Source organism: Gorilla gorilla, chromosome 4 (genome assembly GCF_029281585.2).
Source record: "Gorilla gorilla gorilla isolate KB3781 chromosome 4, NHGRI_mGorGor1-v2.1_pri, whole genome shotgun sequence".
Taxonomy (NCBI): Eukaryota; Metazoa; Chordata; class Mammalia; order Primates; family Hominidae; genus Gorilla; species Gorilla gorilla.
This window is the reverse complement of record NC_073228.2, coordinates 49,240,061-49,258,118: the sequence shown is the minus strand read 5'-3', so window position 1 is coordinate 49,258,118 and position 18,058 is coordinate 49,240,061. Positions and strand designations below refer to the sequence as shown.

Here is an 18,058-nt window from a genome sequence, read left to right as displayed (position 1 = left end):
CCGGGCCCTCGGGTAACGTTTGAAGAGCTGGCAGCGTCTCAGGCCGCTGCGTGGCGAAGGGGCGGACCGGGGGACGAGGGGGTGGGCCCTTAGGGGCTGGGGCGGGACTTCCCTGGGCACTGAGTCAAAGCTTGAGGGGAGTGTTCGCTCCCGCATTTTCGATTCCACACTCTTCCGTTTCTGTCGCTGCAGTCGTCCGCGGGTAAGGCCCTCCCTAGACCCTTTATACCTACTTTGCCTTTCGGAGGTCAAGACACCTCCTGTTGCCGCCTCCTCGCCCAACACACAGGCGCCCCCCGCACGGGTACCAAGCTTGACTAACGGCCTCTAGGGGTGTGTGGTGGGACTTGAAATCCTCCCTTAATGAAGTCACACCTTCTCCGTCCGCTTCCACCCGGTCGGCCCATGGCAGAGCCCCCATGTAGCCCAGGAATCGGCTTGGCCCTTCGGGGAGCTCAGCGTCCTTACTATCCCCACTCTCCAGTGCGGCACATTCGTTCCCCTAGGACTCCGGCCGGTTGCCGGCCCCAGGCGGTGCTTCTCCCCACCACCGCCCAGCTCAGCTCAGCCCAGCCCAGCCCACTCTGCCCTTAGAGGCCCTTCTCCCCAAAGACGCACTCCAGAAGTCTCGCCCTCGTGCAGCTGAGGAGCCTGGGATCCCAGACCTGAACAAGGTGAGCATCCCTATATTTTAGCCCAGAAAGATCTGTGTGGCTCACTTGCCGGCCTCGTTCTGCCACACAGAGTCCAGATTTAGCCTTGACTTTTCCTAGTGAAAGGCACACCTTGGTATCACTATGACCCTCCTCAGGCTTTCTTACCCCGCCTCAGAAAGCAGTGAGGTGTCTGCTTTCTCCCAGGGCTTCTTTAGATAGGGGTCTTAACCACACCTGTGACCAGTCTGGCCTCCTCTCTCCTTGATTCAAAGAATCTCTTTTCTGCCCTATCCAACTTCCTTCCCTTAAACTGAATGACAGCTCAGCAACTTTTCCAGAGAAAAATTAAATGCTCTGACAATCACTTATGGAAGTTCCTTAAAGTGAAGTAACTTCTGCTTTTCTTTTGTTTTCCCTTTTGTAGGCAGATTGGTCTCTTTTAAAATAATGAAAGGAGTCGAAATGCATTGAGACTTCTGAGAGTCCCATGTGACCACCCAGTTTTTCACATCCTATCTTCCTTAGGCTTGAGCTTGCTTAAACTGTGGTGAAGCTCCTTGCCAGTCTTGAGAACTTCAAACCAAAATTACATCTGGCGTCAGTGCTAACAAGCTTAGCACTGAACTTTGGTCTTTTCTCATTAGTGAAACCCCCGCCCCTGAAGAATGGGTAAGACGTTTTCCCAGCTGGGCTCTTGGCGGGAGGATGAGAACAAGTCAATCCTGTCCTCCAAACCAGCCATTGGCAGCAAGGCTGTCAGCTACTCCAGCACCGGTAGCAGCAAGTCTTTTTGTTCCTGTGTGCCTTGTGAAGGAACTGCTGGTGCCAGCTTCGTGACTTGTCCCACCTGCCAGGGCAGTGGCAAGATTCCCCAAGGTGAGTGGCCCAAGGCTCTGGAAATAGCCTGGAATCCAGGGAAAGTTCTTAGCCTGTTGGCCTGGGGCAGCCCCTCTGAGTCTCCTTGGATGGGGTTAGATCTGCTCCCAGCTCTTGACCTCCCAGTCTCAGGCTGGCCAGGGAGATACTTAACTATCCTTGGGTTCCCTGCAAAAACCTGCCCTCCTTCCCTGGTTGTATTCTCCAGCCCCTTGTGGGAAAGAGGGGTTCTAGCCACTGTGCTTCTGAGCAACACTGTGTGTCCTAGGATTCATTCAGTTCAGGAAGTTACAAATAAACTTTCCAAAGATGCTGGGCATCTCTGATTTGCTGGTGACTTTCAGAGATTCTTCATACCTATTAGTGGAAATCTCACTTCCATTCTAGAGATGGCAAAGCTGAGCTGCCAACTTTGGTAGCAGAGTCCAGTGCTTCCAGTCCTGCTCTGGGGCAGATGTGGCATGTTTCTAACATTGCTCTATGGTGTGGGTGGAGGCGTGCTTCTGGGAAGCTGGCACAGTAAATATTTGTCACAGTTGCATCTTGGCCCTCCCTCTCACCTTCTCTCTCTCTAGAGCTGGAGAAGCAGTTGGTGGCTCTCATCCCCTATGGGGACCAGAGGCTGAAGCCCAAGCACACGTAAGCCCCCCTTCCTCCCCTAGCTTCACAAGCCGTCGCCCCTGGGGGCTGCTCCCTTTGTCTCCCCTGTTTTGATCTCCCTTAATTTCTTCCTATTAGTTCGTCCATAGAAAGCCTGAGCCTCAGAGGTACCAGCTCCTTACGTCCAAGGATTTTTTCCTGATTTAGAAGCTCCTGGACCGGGTGTGGTGGCTCATGCCTGTAATCCCAGCACTTTGGGAGGCCAAGGCAGGCAGATCACTTGAGCTCAGGAGTTCAAGACCAGCCTGGGCAACATGGTGAAACCCCATCTCTATCAAAAAAAAAAAAAAAAAAAAAAAAAAGAAAAGAAAGAAAGAAAAAAGAAGCAGCAGCTGTGGGCACAGCAGATGTCACTTGAGGCCACCTGGTGGGCTTCCTTAAGCATCACTGCTTCCAGAAAGCATGGCCCCCTCTCCAAGACAGGAAGGATCTGGTAGCTCTGCAAGTCCTCCCAGGAAGGAGGGAACAAGCATGTGGCCCTGGCTGCAATTGATTTGAAAATGTTATTTTTCTTAAGCACCTCCCTTGCTGAGGCAGTTCAGATTTGCTTGTTTTTCTTCCAGTAGAGATGAAAAACCTATTGTCCGCTGTTCTGGGATACTTCAGAACCTCAGGCAGACCTGGGGCCTACCGTGTTTGTAATCTGAGTCCATCTGACATGGAGCTCCCTCAACCTCCTCCCAAGGTCCTGGTGTCAACCTGGGAGTCACCACCAAGCCGAACCCTCTCCGCCACCCCACTATACCAGAATTAGAAATCAGGCTGGGCGTGGTGGTTCATGCCTGTAATCCCAGCACTTTGGGGAGGCCAAGGCAGGCGGATCACCTGAGGTTAGGAGTTCAAGACCAGCCTGGCCAACATGGCGAAACCCTGTCTCTACTAAAAATAGAAAAATTATCTGGGCGTGGTGGCAGACACCAGTAATCCTAGCTACTTGGGAGGCTGAGGCAGGAGAATTGTTTGAACCCAGGAGGTGGAGGCTTCAGTGTGCCAAGATCACGCCACTGCACTCCAGCCTGGGCAACAGAGCGAGGCCTCATCTGAAAAAAAAAAAAAGAGGCCTGTAATCCCAGCACTTTGGGAGGCCAAGGCGGGCAGATCACGAGGTCAGGAGTTTGAGACCAGCCTGACCAACATGGCAAAACCCCATCTCTACTAAAAATACAAAAATTAGCCGGGCATAGTGGCAGGCACCTGTAATCACAACTACTCGGGAGGCTGAGGCAGGAGAATGGCGTGAACCCGGGAGGTGGAGGTTGCAGTGAGCCGAGATCGTGCCACTGCACTCCAGCTTGGGCGACAGAGCAAGACTCCGTCTCAAAAAAAAAGAAAAAAAAGAAATTAGCAGTGCACATCATAAGATACTAACAAAGTACTATCTCTTTAATGCATATCTGAATTTTGAATTGGATGGATGGTGTCCTGTTCTGAATGTTAAAATTCAGAACTTCCAAATATGGACTTATTTCTTCTAGTGATAATAACTAGCATTCATTGTGCTTTTGCCATGTGCAGGGACCTGTGATTAGTCTTTTTTCATATATTAGCCGATAACAAATTCTGTGAGGTCAGTACAATTATCTGCCTTTTACCAACAAGGAAACTGAGACTTAAGGAGGCTAAGTGGGCTGCTCCATGTTATTGGGTCAATGGGAACAGAGAGCTGGGAGTGGAAACCAGGCTGCCTGCCTGCCAATCCTGTGCTCCTACTCATTCCGGGCCACATCTGGGGAGCTAAATGTTGTTGGGGTAGTGTGCAGGGGAAAGCTTTGTATATGGAGAGGAGTGTCTGAACCCCCTCTCCGAGTTTCCTTGGTGTTCAGACTTTTCCATTCCTCCATCCTGGGTCCTGCTTTCCCACAGGAAGCTCTTTGTGTTCCTGGCCGTGCTCATCTGCCTGGTGACCTCCTCCTTCATCGTCTTTTTCCTGTTTCCCCGGTCCGTCATTGTGCAGCCTGCAGGCCTCAACTCCTCCACAGTGGCCTTTGATGAGGCTGATGTCTACCTCAACATAACGGTGGGTGGGTGCCCTTGGCTCCAAACCCCCCTTCCTAGCAATACTTCGCTGTAACCTTTGTCCAGTGTTATGACCCTGGGCATGGGAAGCCAGGGATCTTATGGTACCCAGAGGGTGTTGGGAGCCTGAAGAGAAGTAGGAGCAACCATGAGCTCCATGACAGATGGTAAGGATTGGGACTCTACACAGTAAGGGGTCAGAATCCGGGCCAGATAAGTAAACCACAGGGGTGGAGTGGGGTGACAGTGCCTGAGACTCTCTGGATGGACAGGACTGAATGGAAAGAAGCTGTACAGGATGGACCTGGATCCTGAGGTAGCTTAACTTCGTAAAGTTGACCCCTCACCATTCAATGCCCCTCCAAGGGGCTCCCAGTTTTCATCCTCTGCACCTGAAGCTTGTCATGGTAGATGGGGCTCAGGCCAGACAGCCAGGCTTTTGCAACTGTTTGGCTTTTCCTAAGGATGGGCCATCTTCACTCCTCCCTTCCCTTGTCTTCATCCCCAGAATATCTTAAACATCTCCAATGGCAACTACTACCCCATTATGGTGACACAGCTGACCCTCGAGGTTCTGCACCTGTCCCTCGTGGTGGGGCAGGTTTCCAACAACCTTCTCCTACACATTGGCCCTTTGGCCAGTGAACAGGTGACTCCCCTCTCCCTGGCCAGCCCTGCCCACTGGTGTGTGGATGTGTGGTAGTGGGAAAGGGGCAGCTGGAGTTGGGGCTAACCCTGGGCCCATTTGGTTGACAGATGTTTTATGCAGTAGCCACCAAGATACGGGATGAAAACACATAGTGAGTACCCCTTGATCTCTTCTCCCCTAGCCACTTTCCTGGCTTAGGAACCCAATTAATACCCACCAGCTTTCCTGATTGCTTAGCAAATTCTTCAGCCAGCATCTGGCCTGCCCTCACATGGCCGAGAATGTAATAAGCAAGGGTTCAGGGTCCCCAGCCTCTGCTTGTTTGGACCTTGATTAGAATGAAAAACAGGCTGGAATTTGGTTAATCTTTACAATATGTGACCTTGGGCTCTTCAGCCTGCATTGCTGAGGAAGAAGAATGTTTTGTCTGTCTCCTGAATGGGGGTCCAGCATGTGCCTGGGCCAAGTGAGTGGAGGTCAAAGTGATAGTGCAGCCATGCTGCTACACTCACCTGAAGGGTGGGAACAGGTGGGAGTGACATTTTGGGGGCACCTGATGGAAGGAAAGAGTTCTGTGGGGTAAGGAAACTGGGACCTGCAGGCATCTTCTGAGCTGACAGGCTGCTCCATGTGACACGTGGTCCCACATTCTCTTTTCTTCTCTCTCAGCAAAATCTGTACCTGGCTGGAAATCAAAGTCCACCATGTGCTTTTGCACATCCAGTAAGTAGAGCTTGGAACTCTGGTATCTCTGCTCTCACTTCTGACTTCATTCTCACTCAGCTACACCTCGTGGGCAGAGAGTCTTCCAAGCTGACCCCATGAATCTTTGTTGGCTCTTGGGAATAGCAAGTCTAGCCCCTTTTCTGAGTCTCACCTTGCCTATAAGTTAATAGGGGCAACAGGCATAGGGCTGTCTGGAAGCTGCTGGAAAACAGGTGGGGCAGCTGTCCCAGGTACCTTGGCAGAGTGGGGAGCCAGAGGGAAGGGCAAATGAGGGAGCTCCCCGCTCCCCACCCCCAGACAGTATAATGGGGCCAGAGCTTTCCTTTTCCTCCCAGCCATGGCAATAAGGCCTGCTTCCTCTCCAGGGGCACCCTGACCTGTTCATACCTGAGCCATTCAGAGCAGCTGGTCTTTCAGAGCTATGAATATGTGGACTGCCGAGGAAACGCATCTGTGCCCCACCAGCTGACCCCTCACCCACCATGACCTGTCTGCTGTCCCTGTACTCCAGGCACCTGCAACCCTGGTCTATATCTCCCACAACTCCCTGGTGACTAAGGAAGGACTACAGAGGCTTTGCCAAAGGAGAAGCCCTGCTTCATCACACCCTTACCTCCCACCCCCTCAGCACAGGAAGCTTGCTTTGAAGTTAACTTCATACACACACACTCATATCCTCCAGTTTCCCCCAGATTCTTTCAGGGGCTGCCATCAGATTCTGCCCTTGGTTAGTTTTTTTTTTTTTTTTTTGGTAGAGACAGAGTCTTACTGTTGGTCCAGGTTGGTCTTGAACTCCTGGGCTCAAGCGATCCTCCCTTCTTGGCCTCCCAAAGCACTTGGATTACAGATGTGAGCCACTGTGCCTGGCTGGTCTTTCTTGAGGAAAATCTGACCTGGCATTTTCTTGAGGCACCTTAGATTCCCTGGAGTGGCACCTGGCTTTTCTGTACTGAGCACCTGGTCAGTCTGAAGGGGGCATTTCACCCCAGCTCCATCAGGGCTGGCTGTCCCGTCTGAATGTGGAGAGAGCTGTAGTTTTATCTGGCTTTTAAAACATGGACCTGCCGGCTGGGCGCAGTGGCTTATGCCTGCGCATACAGTACAATCCCAGTACTTTGGGAGGCCGAAGTGGGTGGATCACTTGAGGGCAGGAGTTCGTGACCAGCCTGGCCAACATGGTGAAGCCTTGTCTCTACTAAAAATACAAAAATTAGCCGGGTGTGGTGGCATGCGCCTGTAATCCCAGCTACTCGGGAGGCTGAGGCAGCAGAATCACTTGAAACCAGAAGGCAGAGGTTGCAGTGAGCCAAGATCGTGCAACTGCACTCCAGCCTGGGCAAAAGAGCAAAACTTTGTCTCAAAAAAAAAAAAGACTCTTTTCAAGTTTTCTACCCTCTGATAAGCAAATCTGGGGATATCCAGTGCCATCTCCAAGGACTTTCAGGGGATCATAGATGCTTTTCTGTGCCTATCTGCTTTGACCATGTGAAAAAGTGATAGTCTGCTTCTCTCTGGTAACTTGTCTGCCACCCATCTGATGGTAAGATTAGCCAAGGCCCTTTAGCCCTCTGTCCTTTCTGGTTATTGACTGTCCCTGGTTCCTAGGAAGACAGAGTTGTTCTCCAGCTAAAGCGTCTCCTCTCTATAAAGTAGTTTTACTATTCTTTTCATAGCAGGAGCCAAAATAGTAGAGGAGGGGAGGGAGGCACCTGGCACTCTGCGGGCCTGCACAGGAAAAACAGAGCCAAAGGCAGAATTATTGTATAAGATATTTATTAAAGGAGAGCCTCTAAGTCCACATCCTGAGCCCATGTGAGTGGACACAGGTAGGTAAAACGGTGGGCCCAGCTGCTGTCATCTGAAAGCCTTCAGGAGATGAAGCTATCAGTATCCAGCTGAAGGCTGCTGGGTTCTGTTCCACCACCACCTTAGCACCAGGGCCCTCTCTGGTCCCAGAGGCCTCATCTCTCCTTGGGCTTTGACAATGTGGAGCAGCACATCAGCAGGGACTGGTCTAGACCCTCCCTTTCCTGTCACTTAGCTGGAGCTAAGCTCCAGATAACCCCTAGGTTCCCACTGGCTCCTAGTAGAAATAGTTTCTGTACTTTAGCAGAACAGGAAGGATATTTGTTCATTAAAGGTGGCTTGGTCTTACAGCTGGGTGCAGTGGTATATACCTGTAGTCCCAGCTACTCAGGAAGCTGAGGTGGGAGGATCTCTAGAGCCCAGGAGTTCAAGTTTAACATGAGCAGCAACATTAGCAAGACCCCGTTTAAAAAAAAAAAAAGAGCTGGGCGTAGTGGCGCACACCTGTAATCCCAGCTACTCAGGAGGCTGAGGCAGGAGAATCACTTGAACCCAGGAGGCAGAGGTTGTAGTGAGCCAAGATCGCACCACTGCACTCCAGCCTGGGCAACAAGGGCAAGACTCTGTCTCAAAAAAAAAAAAAAAAAAAAAAAAAAAGATGGCTGTCTCTTTATCATTCAGACAGAACGATGAACACAGGTGAGCAGGGAAAGCTAAATTTGAAGTAGGATGCATGGAGAGGGAGAAGTGGTGACAGAACTTGGTAACTAGCTGGCTGGGGGAACAAGGGGAAGGAAGGAGACTGCTGTCTCCAAGCTGAGGTCAGGGTGGTGTTGGCAAGAGCGCAAAAGTCCAGGGAAGCCAGGCTGGAGCTGCTGTGTATAGACTGCCAAATGTGAAGTATTTATGTTGTATTCAATAAACTATACTTAAGAGTGTTCAAAAAAGTCTCCTGGGAGTGGGAAGGGAGCTAGTGGATACTCCCTATTTCACAAACTTTTCTTTTTTTTCTTTTTTTTTTTTTTTGAGACAGTTTCGCTCTGTTACCCAGGCTAGAGTGCAATGGCATGATCTTGGCTCAGTGCAACCTCTGCCTCCCGTGTTCAAGTGATTCTCGTGCCTCAGACTCCCTGAGTAGTTGGGGTTACAGACATGCACCACCACACCAAATTAATTTTTGTATTTTTAGTAGAGACAGTGTTTTATCATGTTAGCCAGGCTGGTCTCAAACTCCTGGCCTCAAGCGATCTGCCCACCTCGGCCTCCCAGAGTGCTGGGATTACAGGCATGAGCCACTGCACCTGGCAGAAACTGTTTCCTTAATGTTCCAACGGGCAGCAAGGTTTCTTCCCCAGGCCTCTGAGCCACTGATGACATATCCTGCCCTTCTGTTTTCCATGAGATTGCTCACAGGAGCTCACTCTCCCTCTTGCTCCCATTGTGTATCTCTAAAGTCTCTTCCAATTTTACTATTCCTGTTCTGTGCCACCACCATCCCGTTATCTTCCCCAGCTGCTCTCATCAGGAAATTTCGTGGGTTGCACTGAAACGGCCCCTTCAGACCAAAGGCAATGCTATGTAGGCTACAATGAAATACGCAGCTGATCCCTCGGACGGGGCTTGTGATTGAGGTGACTGAGGCAGCATTTCTCAGCATGGAGGAAGAAAGGCTTTCCCAGGGCTTGCACCTTCCTGAAGTCTAACACCCAGGGCCCCCAGCCCTACCCACTCCTTCACCTTGGGCTGGTGAACCTCTGGGTTGTCTCTGCTAGATGGAGAGGCTGAGAGCCAGGAAGGGAGAGGGCTGTGGGTTTTAGAAGGCAAGACTCCCTCCCCTTCCCAGGGTCAGGTGTCATGTTCCTGAGGCTATAGCCTCCCTTTCCTCCAAGCTCTTTTGCTCCATCCCTGCCTCCATTGTCCATTTGACAGCTGAGTGCCCACTGTAGGCCAGACATTGCACTGGGCTTGGAGGTGGGGAGCATCACTGCCTGCCACCACTTTCTGCTGCTGCAGGCCTGCTCTGATGTGATGCGACCCCTCCTTCCCCAGGCTATATCTCAGTAAGCATGGGCTTGGGGGAATGGGTGATGGCTCCAGTGACAGTCATAAGCTGAAGCCCCCCACAGACTTATCACTGCTGAATGAGGGCAGGTAGTGATAGTAGTAGGAGTTGCATACTTGGGGGGGGACCCAAGACCCAGTTCTCCCATTGGCTTTGCCTAGAGAAGCATAAACTTGCCTTCCACTCTCTTTCCACCCTCTCCATCCCCTTCATGAGTCCTCCTGCCCTCTTCCTCTCATCCCTGTCTCATAAAGCTGTCCGGTCCCGTGATTCCTCCCACGAAAAAAATTACATTTTATTCCTGGCAGCCTCCTCTTCTAGAGTGGGTGGCTTTTGGAGTGGAGATATTGCTGGATGCTGAGAAGATGTGGTTGCTCATCTGCATTTTGGGGATGGCCATGGGGTCCTGGGTTCAATCTCTGGATCACCACTGCTGTATGTAATTGGTAGACTGAGAAGAGGGAGAGACAGGAAACAAAACAAGTTAGCAGCTTCTGGTTTCAGAACATTGTGTGAAATCCCTTGAGTCCAGAGGAATCAAAATGAAATGTAGCAGCCCAGTCTTCATCCTAGAAGTGCTAGCATCAGTTTCTTTCATCTGTTGCACCTCTGTCAGAGACACCTTTCCAATGCCTTGCACAATTGCACAATTATATATTCTTGTTAAGAGTTGCCATCCAGGCCAGGCGTGGTGGCTCACACCTGTAATCCCAGCACTTCGGGAGGCCAAGATGGGTAGATCTTTTGAGACCAGCCTGGCCAACATAGCAAAACCCCATCTCTACTAATAATATAAAAATTAGCTGGGCGTGGTGGTACATGCCTGTAATCCCAGCTACTCGGAAGGCTGAGGCAGGAGAATCATTTGAACCCGGGAAGTGGAGGTTGCAGATAGAGTGCAGCTGAGATCCAGCCTGGGTAACAGAGTGAGACTCTGTCTCAAAAAAAAAGAAAAAGGTTGCCATCCTGAGTTTGATAGCCTACAATGAGATGGACTCCAAGCTAAGTGCTTTTAATGCTCTTTCCTCTGTCTGTCTGTCTGTCTATCTCACTCTTTTACCCAGGCTGGAGTGCAGTGGTGTCATCCTGGCTCACTGCAACCTCCACCTCCAGGGGTCAAGTGATTGTCCTGCCTCAGTCTCCCAAATAGCTGGGACTACAGATGCGCCTACCACACCTGGCTAATTTTTTGTATTTTTAGTAGAGATGGCGTCTCAGCATGTTGCCCAGGCTGTTCTTGAATTCCTGAGCTCAGGCAATCTGCTCACCTCGGCCTCCCAAAGTGCTGGGATTTCAGGCATGAGCCCCTGTGCCTGGCCCCTTTCCTTTATTAATAATTGCCATATTCAGTCCTCATGCCACCTCTGTTGAGGAAGTTGTATCATCTATCATTTTATGGATAGCGCTGAGCAATAGGCCATCCATACCCAGGCATTTTTTCCTTTTTTTTTTTTTTCTTTCAGGGAGGGTCTCACTCTGTTGCACAGGCTGGAGTGCAGTGGTGTGATCACCACTTACGGCAGCCTCAACCTCTGGTGCTCAAGCGATCTTCACCTTAGCCTCCCAAGTAGCTTGGACTCCAGGTATGTGCCACCATGCCCAGCTAGTTTTGTTTTTTTTTCTTTTTTTTTTTTTTTAAATGAAGTCTCGCTCTGTCACCAGGTTGGAGTGAAGTGGCACGATCTTGGCTCACTGCAACCTTTTCCTCCTGGGTTCAAGTGATTCTCCTGCCTCAGCCTCCCGAGTAGCTGGGACTACAGACACATGCCACCCACCCAGCTAATTTTTGTATTTTTAGTAGAGATGGGGTTTCGCCATGTTGGCCAGGATGGTCTTGATCTCTTGACCTCATGATCTGCCCGCCTCAGCCCCTCAAAGTGCTGGGATTACAGGCGTGAGCCACTGTGCCTGGCTGCCCAGCTAGTTTTTAAAATTTTTTGTTGTTGTTGAGATGGAGTCTCACTCTGTTGCCCAGGCTGGTCTCAAACTTCTGGGCTCAAGCGATCCTCTCACCTTGATCTCCCAAAGTGCTGGGATTATAGGCATGAGCCCCACACACTTGGCTTTTTTTCAATTTTTTTCAAATTTTTTTTTTTTTTTTGGAGATGTCTGAACCTGAACTCCTGGGCTCAAGCAATACTCCTGCCTCAGCTTTCCAAGTAGCCAGGACTACTGCAGCCAGCTTCCTACCCAAACATTTTTAATGGTGGCAAAGAATAGAGGAATAGACCATCCAGAAGTAATTTGAAATAATTCTAGTCTCCTCCCCTTACTCCTGCTAAGGAGGTTTCTCTGGACTACACACACAGACACACACACACACACACACACACACACACTCTCTCTCTCTCTCTCTCTCTCTCTCTCTCTCTCTCTCTCTCTCTCAGTCACCCAGAGTCTGTCTTTCACGGTCTGTGTCCCTATCTTACCTTGAGTTGTGAATACCCAGTGTTTCTGATGGGGCTAGATTGGCATGGGTTCATGAGACCTGATGATGAAACAAAGTACAGGTTACTCATCCAGCAGTTTTCCAAGGATGGAACACTGCAAGCCTGGAGTGCTTGTGTCTGGTGACCCAGGGCGTGATGGGGGTGCGGTGAGGACAGGCTCCTACCTGGGACAGGGCACAGACTGAGCCCTTCCTGAAGATTCTCAACTAGGAAGCTGTGCTGTGGTTCCCTGTTCCAGACCTCACAGGGCTCAGTATATCTGTTAATAAGCCTACAACTCATGTCCCACCCTCTGATCACCCCCATCTCCTCTGTCACGCTCACTCTGGAAGAAGGGCCGACAGCTTCTCAACCACTCTCTGCAGAAGTTGGAAGGCTCCTTTGCAGCCGTAGGTTGGCATTAACCCACCCAGAGGGAGTTGACCAGCAAGGCATTAAAGGCCGAGGGTACTTGGGAGAGTCAGAGAGGGTAGGGTGGTAGATATGGATTCTACACTACAGGGCTGGGATGGAAGCAAAGGGCTCCTCTCCTCACCACCTCCCACTCCCAGGCTCCAGTCCAGAGTCTGTAAGGATTTTCTGTCCACCCTGGAATCTGTTGTTCATGCAGAGATTGCCCTCCAGCTTAGTAGATCCCCGCTGAAGTAGGCTGGTGACCTGGCCTTTGGGAATCCTGGAGATTGCATTTGGAGGTGTGCTGAGTACAATGGGCTTGAGCACTTGGTTGTGTTGGCTGAGGTGGTGGCTGTGGTTGTGGTGGCTGTGGCCCTGGCCACACCTGTGCCTGTGGCAATGTTGATGGCTGTGGTGGTGGCTGCGATGGTGGCTGCACTGATGGCTGCTGCTGTGATGGCTGTGGTTGCTCCTGTGATGTCCACAATTTCGCCACTGGTGGTTGCGGCACATTTAACTTCTTAGGTAGCTGGAGTTTTTCCTCCGATTGTTGTTCTTCCTCCTGGTGATTCTTCAGTTCCTGGCAAGAAGCCCCCGGGCAAGTGGCATCATCCTCTCCCCACCCAATCACCCATCTGCCGGAGAAACTTCAGGGAACAAGGCAAGTGAGTAGAGAAGTATAGGTGGCAGTGGTCTCTGTTCCCTAGAGCTGGAGGCTGAAATTGGGCCTACGCTGTCTGCCTCACCCACTGTGACACCCAAGAACGATTTCTGGGTGGCACAGCCCCAGCCCAGGAAATAGCACTCTCTCTGAGCACCTGCTTCCTCACTTGAGAGCTCAGCACTGAAAGCAGTTTTTAGTGCTGGAGGATAAAGAGTAATTCCCTGCAAATGTCTTGTGTTTTGTTTTGTTTTTTAGAGACAGGTTCCCACTCTGTCATCCAGGCTGGAGTGCAGTAGCACGATTATGACTCACTGTAATCTGGAACTCCTGGGCTCAAGTGATTCTCCTGCCTCAGCTTCGCAAGTAGCTAGGACTACAGGTGCACACCACCATGCCCGGTTAATTTTTTTTTTTTTAATAGAGAGAGGGACTCATTATGTTGCCCAGGCTGGAGTGCAGTAAGTGGTGCAATCTTGGCTCACTGCTGCCCCAACCTCCCAGGCTCAAGCGATCCTTCCACCTCAGCCTCCTGAGTAGCTTGGACTAAATGCATGTGCCACCATGCCTTGCTAATTTTTAAATTTTCTGTAGAGACAGGGTCCCCCTATGTTGCCTAGGTTGGTTTGGAACTCCTAGCCTCAAGCGATCCTCCCACCTCAGCCTCCCAAAGTGATTTTTTTAATAGCCCAAGGGTGCTTCTAAACCTTACAAGTGCTTTGAAATAGCAGTGTCAAATAAAAATATAATTCATGCTGGGCCGGACGCGGTGGCTCACGCCTGTCATCCCAGCACTTTGGGAAGCCGAGGCAGGCGGATCACGAGGTCAGGAGTTCGAGACCAGCCTGACCAACATGGTGAAACCCCGTCTCTACTAAAAATACAAAAATTAGTTGGGCTTGGTGGCAGGCACCTGTAATCCCAGCTACTCAGGAGGCTGAGGCAGGAGAATTGCTTAAACCCAGGAGGCGGAGGTTGCAGTGAGCCAGGATCATGCCACTGCACTCCAGCCTGGGTGATAGAATGAGACTCCGTCTAAAAAAAAAAAAAAAAAAGTATATATATATATATATATATAATGCATGCCACATGTGTAATTTTAAATTCTTTCTTTTTTCTTTTTTTTTTGTTTGAGACAGAGTCTCGTTCTGTCCCCCAGGCTGGAGTGCAATAGCCTGATCTTGGCTCATTGCAACCTCTGCCTCCTGAGTTGAAGCGATTCTCCTGCCTCAGCCTCCTGAGTAGCTGGGATTATAGGCATGTGCCACCACGCCCAGCTAATTTTTGTATTTTTAGTAGAGGCGGGGTTTCACCATGTTGGCCAGGATGGTCTCGAACTCCTGACCTTGTGATCCACCCGCCTCGGCCTCCCAAAGTGCTGGGATGACAGGCGTGAGCCACTGCATCCAGCCACTAAATTTTCTAATAGCCACATAGAAGAAGAAATAGGGCCAGGCACAGTGGCACATGCCTGTAATCCACGCTTTGTGGCACTGAGACAGGAGGATTGTTTGAGGCTAGGAGTTTGAGGCCAGCCTGGGCAACATAGTGAGACCTGGTCTTTACAAAAAATTAGCTAGGCATGGTGGTGCATGCCTGTAGTCCCAGCTACTCAGGAGGCTGAGGCTGGAGGATGGCTTGAGCCCAGGAGATCAAGGCTGCAGTGAGCTATGAATGGGCCGTCACACTCCAGGTTTGGTGACAGAGGAAGACCTTGTCTCAAAAAAAGAAGAAGAAAAAACAAGTGAAACTAATTTTAATTACTTTTATTTATTTATTTTTTTGTGTGCAACAGGGTCTCACTTTGTCTCGCAGGCTGGAATATAGTGGCGTGATCACAAGGCTTACTGTAGCCCTTGACCTCCCAGGCTCAAGTGATTCTCCCACTGCAGCCTCCCGAGTAGCTGGGACTATGGGTGTACACCACCATGCCCGGCTAATTTTTCTATTTGTTTTAGAGACGGATTTCACCATGATACCAGGCTGGTCTGAAACTCCTGGGCTCAAAGGATCAGCCCACCTTGGCTCCCAAAGAGCTGGGATTACAGGCATGAGCCACTGCGCCCAGCCTAATAATATATTTTACTTAACCCCATGCATCCAAAACATCAATATGAACATATCAATGAAGTATTTTATATTCTTTGTTTTCATACTAAGTCTTCAAAACCTAGCTTGAATTTGAAACAACAGCACATCTTAATTTGGACACTAAATTTTCATCAAAAATATTTCATTAATTTAGATTTCATAAATTTACAGTTGAAAAAGTAGATGTACATACCCAAATTGTCCCAAACATGCTTAAAATTTTTCCAGTATGTATGTTGAGTGTTTTAAAATATATATATTTTTGTTGTTGTTGTTGTTGTTTTTTAAGATGGATTTTTGCTCTTGTCACCCAGGCTGGAGTGCAACGGCGCGATCTTGGCTTACTGCAACCTCCGCCTCCCAGGTTCAGGCAATTCCCCTGCCTCAGCCTCCCGAGTAGCTGGGATTACGGGTGCGCGCCACCACGCCCGGCTGATTTTTGTATTTTTAGTAGAGATGGGGTTTCACCATGTTGGTCAGGCTGGTCTCGAACTCCTGACCACAGGTGATCCACCTGCCTTGGCCTCCCAAAGTGCTGGGATTACAGGCGTGAGCCACTGTGCCCAGCTGGGAGCAAGACTGGAGCAAGACTCCATCTCAAAAAATAAAATAAAATAAATAAGTGAATTAATTAATTAAAGGCCAGGCATGGTGGTTCACACCTGTCAACATTTTGGGAGGCTGAGGTGGGAGGATTGCTTGAGTCCAGGAGTTCCAGACCAGCCAGGGCAACATAGTGAGACCCTGTCTGTATTACAATAATAAAATCAAATAAAGTTTTTAATTTTTTTTTTGAGACAGAGTCTCACTCTGTCACTCAGGTCAGAGTGCAGTGGCACTATCTTGGCTCACTGCAACCTCCACCTCACTGATTCAAGTGATTCTCATGCCTCAGCCTCCCCAAGTAGCTGGAATTACAGGCAAGCGCCACCATGCCTAGCTACTTTTTGTACTTTTAGTAGAGACCAGGTTTCGCCATGTTGGCCAGGCTGGTCTTGAACTCCTGACCTCAAGTGATCCACCCACCTTGGCCTCCCAAAGTGCTGGATTACAGGTGTGAGCCACCATGCCCGGCCAAAATAACGTTTTTAAAAACTAAATTAAATTTATATAACACTGACCGGGCATCATGGCTCATGCCTGCAATCCCAGCACTTTGGGAGGCTGAGGTGGGTGGATCACCTGAGGTCGGGAGTTCGACACCAGCCTCACCAACATGGAGAAACCGCGTCTCTACTAAAAATACAAAATTATCTGGGCGCGGTGGCGCATGCCTGTAATACCAGCTACTCAGGAGGCTGAGGCAGGAGAATCACTTGAACCCGGGAGGCAGAGGTTGTGGTGAGCCAAGATTGCACCATTGCACTCCAGCCTGGGCAACAGAGCAAAACTCCATCTCAAAAAAAAAAAAAAAAAAAAAAAAATTTGGTTCCTCAGTCACACTCCAAGGCTCAATATAGCATACAGGCTGGGGGTTACCCTATTGGACAGAACATCTTTAAACCTCCCAGGCCTAGTACCCTTGCCTTCCCCCAGACTTACAAGAGGGAAATTGAGTCAGCTGATAGTGTTCCCCCCAACACAGACACAGTCTATCTGAGAGAACGCCAAATGACCTTGCTTTCCTCCTACCCCCAGCAAACAACATTCACCAAATAGTAGGCAGTTTCCTACGGATCTGTCTCCATTCTCCATTCCCTTCCTGCTCCAGAGAGGACCCTGAAGAACCCAGCCTATCCCATGCACCTGTTCTTTCTGCTGCAGCTCCTGCTGCTGCTGGGCCATCAGCCATCTCCTTCGGTCCAAAGCCATCTGCCGGCGCCGGGCCTCCCAGTGGTAGGCACTACCCATGATAGTGGGATGGTGTGAGGCCCCAGGTGGGGGTGGGGACAGGCAGAGCCCACTGCTCCCACCACCTCTGTCTCTTCCCACTCAGACCCCTCTGCCTATAACTGGAACCACCTCACAATGTGGTTACTGCCAGGGCAACTGGGCAGGCCCCGCCTGCTTTGTTGAGGGAGGGAGGCATTTTTCCCAAGGCTCCCAGGGAACATCTGCAAAGTACCTTTCTCTCCTGGGTCCTGATCAGGTAGAAGACCTTCCCACCTTAGCTTTGAGTCTCAGTGGGCCCCATGGACAATTCAGCAGTAAAGTCTTTTCTCTCTGGCTTCTTTCCCCCACTCTTCCTCAGAGGCTTCCAGCATCGTCATCTGACCCTTCCTCTGCTCATCTCTCCCCACTTAGGTCTCCGGAATTACCTTTTTCTCCTTAATCTCTCCTCTCCCCATCTCCCCCATAAATGTCTGTGCTGAGTCAGAATGAAAGAAAATACAAAATCCTACTAAGCCTCACTGAGGTCTAAGCCCCCAGAACGCAAAGGGGCTTCTTAGAAAACACCCTAGCTCTGGAGATTTCTAATTCTGGACTCAAGCCTAGCGTCTACCTCTTAATTTTATTTTCATTTTATTTTTTATTTTTTGAGATGGAGTTTCACTCTTGTTGCCCAGGCTGGAGTGCAATGGCGAAATCTCGGCTCACTGCAACCTCCGCCTCCCAGGTTCAAGAGATTCTCCTACCTCAGCCTCCCAAGTAGCTAGGATTACAGGCATGCACCACCATGCCCGGATAATTTTTGTATTTTTAGTAGAGACAGGGTTTCTCCATGTTGGTCAGGCTGATCTCAAACTCCAGACCTCAGGTGATCCGCCTGCCTCAGCCTCCCAAAGTGCTGGGATTACAGGTGTGAGCCACCATGCCCAGCCTGGGACTATGCATTTAAGATCACCCCAAGTGGCTGGGCGCAGTGGCCTCTGCCTCCCGGTTTCAAGCAAACAAAAAGAAAGAGCCTAGGCAACTTAGTGAAACCCTGTTCGGGCTGCGGCCTATCTGTACCCCAGCTATTCCAGAGGCTGAGGCAGGAGGGTGGATGGATGCTGGGAGGTGGATGCTGCAGTGAGCAGTGATTGCACCACTGCACTCCAGCCTGGGTGACAGAGCCAGACCCCGTCCCAA

At 50.2% G+C, this 18,058-nt stretch overlaps 2 protein-coding genes across 11 annotated transcripts; one reads left to right on the top strand and one right to left on the bottom strand.

Moving 5' to 3' along the window:
- Positions 1-107: 107 nt before the first annotated feature.
- Positions 108-12,559, top strand: TMEM106A (transmembrane protein 106A). 10 transcript variants are annotated; one of them, XM_063705824.1, is made up of 10 exons: positions 119-202; positions 507-674; positions 1,301-1,325; positions 1,470-1,532; positions 2,108-2,171; positions 4,056-4,209; positions 4,717-4,857; positions 4,965-5,008; positions 5,527-5,580; positions 10,915-12,559. In XM_063705824.1, the coding sequence occupies exons 3-10, from the start codon at positions 1,322-1,324 to the stop codon at positions 11,171-11,173; spliced, it is 783 nt and encodes a 260-aa protein (XP_063561894.1). In that variant the 5' UTR covers positions 119-202; positions 507-674; positions 1,301-1,321; the 3' UTR covers positions 11,174-12,559. The 10 variants fall into 10 exon arrangements, with proteins under 10 accessions (XP_055244033.2, XP_018882253.2, XP_055244037.2 ...); XM_055388063.2 differs by lacking the exon at positions 10,915-12,559 and adding an exon at positions 5,949-8,336; XM_063705826.1 differs by lacking the exon at positions 10,915-12,559 and adding an exon at positions 5,949-8,336 and having other exon boundaries at positions 141-202; positions 485-674.
- Positions 9,722-17,002, bottom strand: CCDC200 (coiled-coil domain containing 200). Its single transcript, XM_055388064.2, has 4 exons — positions 16,793-17,002; positions 12,559-12,874; positions 11,881-11,939; positions 9,722-9,902 (listed from the first exon to the last, which is right to left on the bottom strand). The coding sequence occupies exons 1-4, from the start codon at positions 16,895-16,897 to the stop codon at positions 9,876-9,878; spliced, it is 507 nt and encodes a 168-aa protein (XP_055244039.1). The 5' UTR covers positions 16,898-17,002; the 3' UTR covers positions 9,722-9,875.
- Positions 17,003-18,058: the final 1,056 nt, after the last annotated feature.

What these genes read in the sequence shown, in the direction of transcription:
- TMEM106A (XM_055388058.2), top strand. Translation starts at nt 1,322, where the DNA reads ATGGGTAAGACGTTTTCCCAGCTGGGCTCTTGGCGGGAGGATGAGAAC. An exon ending in AGGCTGAAGCCCAAGCACAC is followed by an intron (nt 2,172 to 4,055) that starts GTAAGCCCCCCT and finishes GCTTTCCCACAG; the next exon opens with GAAGCTCTTTGTGTTCCTGG. An exon ending in CATGTGCTTTTGCACATCCA is followed by an intron (nt 5,581 to 10,914) that starts GTAAGTAGAGCT and finishes TTTTTCTTTCAG; the next exon opens with GGAGGGTCTCACTCTGTTGC.
- CCDC200 (XM_055388064.2), bottom strand. Translation starts at nt 16,897, where the DNA reads ATGGGTAGTGCCTACCACTGGGAGGCCCGGCGCCGGCAGATGGCTTTG. An exon ending in AGCTGCAGCAGAAAGAACAG is followed by an intron (nt 12,875 to 16,792) that starts GTGCATGGGATA and finishes GCTTCTTGCCAG; the next exon opens with GAACTGAAGAATCACCAGGA. An exon ending in CTGGGTATTCACAACTCAAG is followed by an intron (nt 9,903 to 11,880) that starts GTAAGATAGGGA and finishes CCCTCTTCTCAG; the next exon opens with TCTACCAATTACATACAGCA.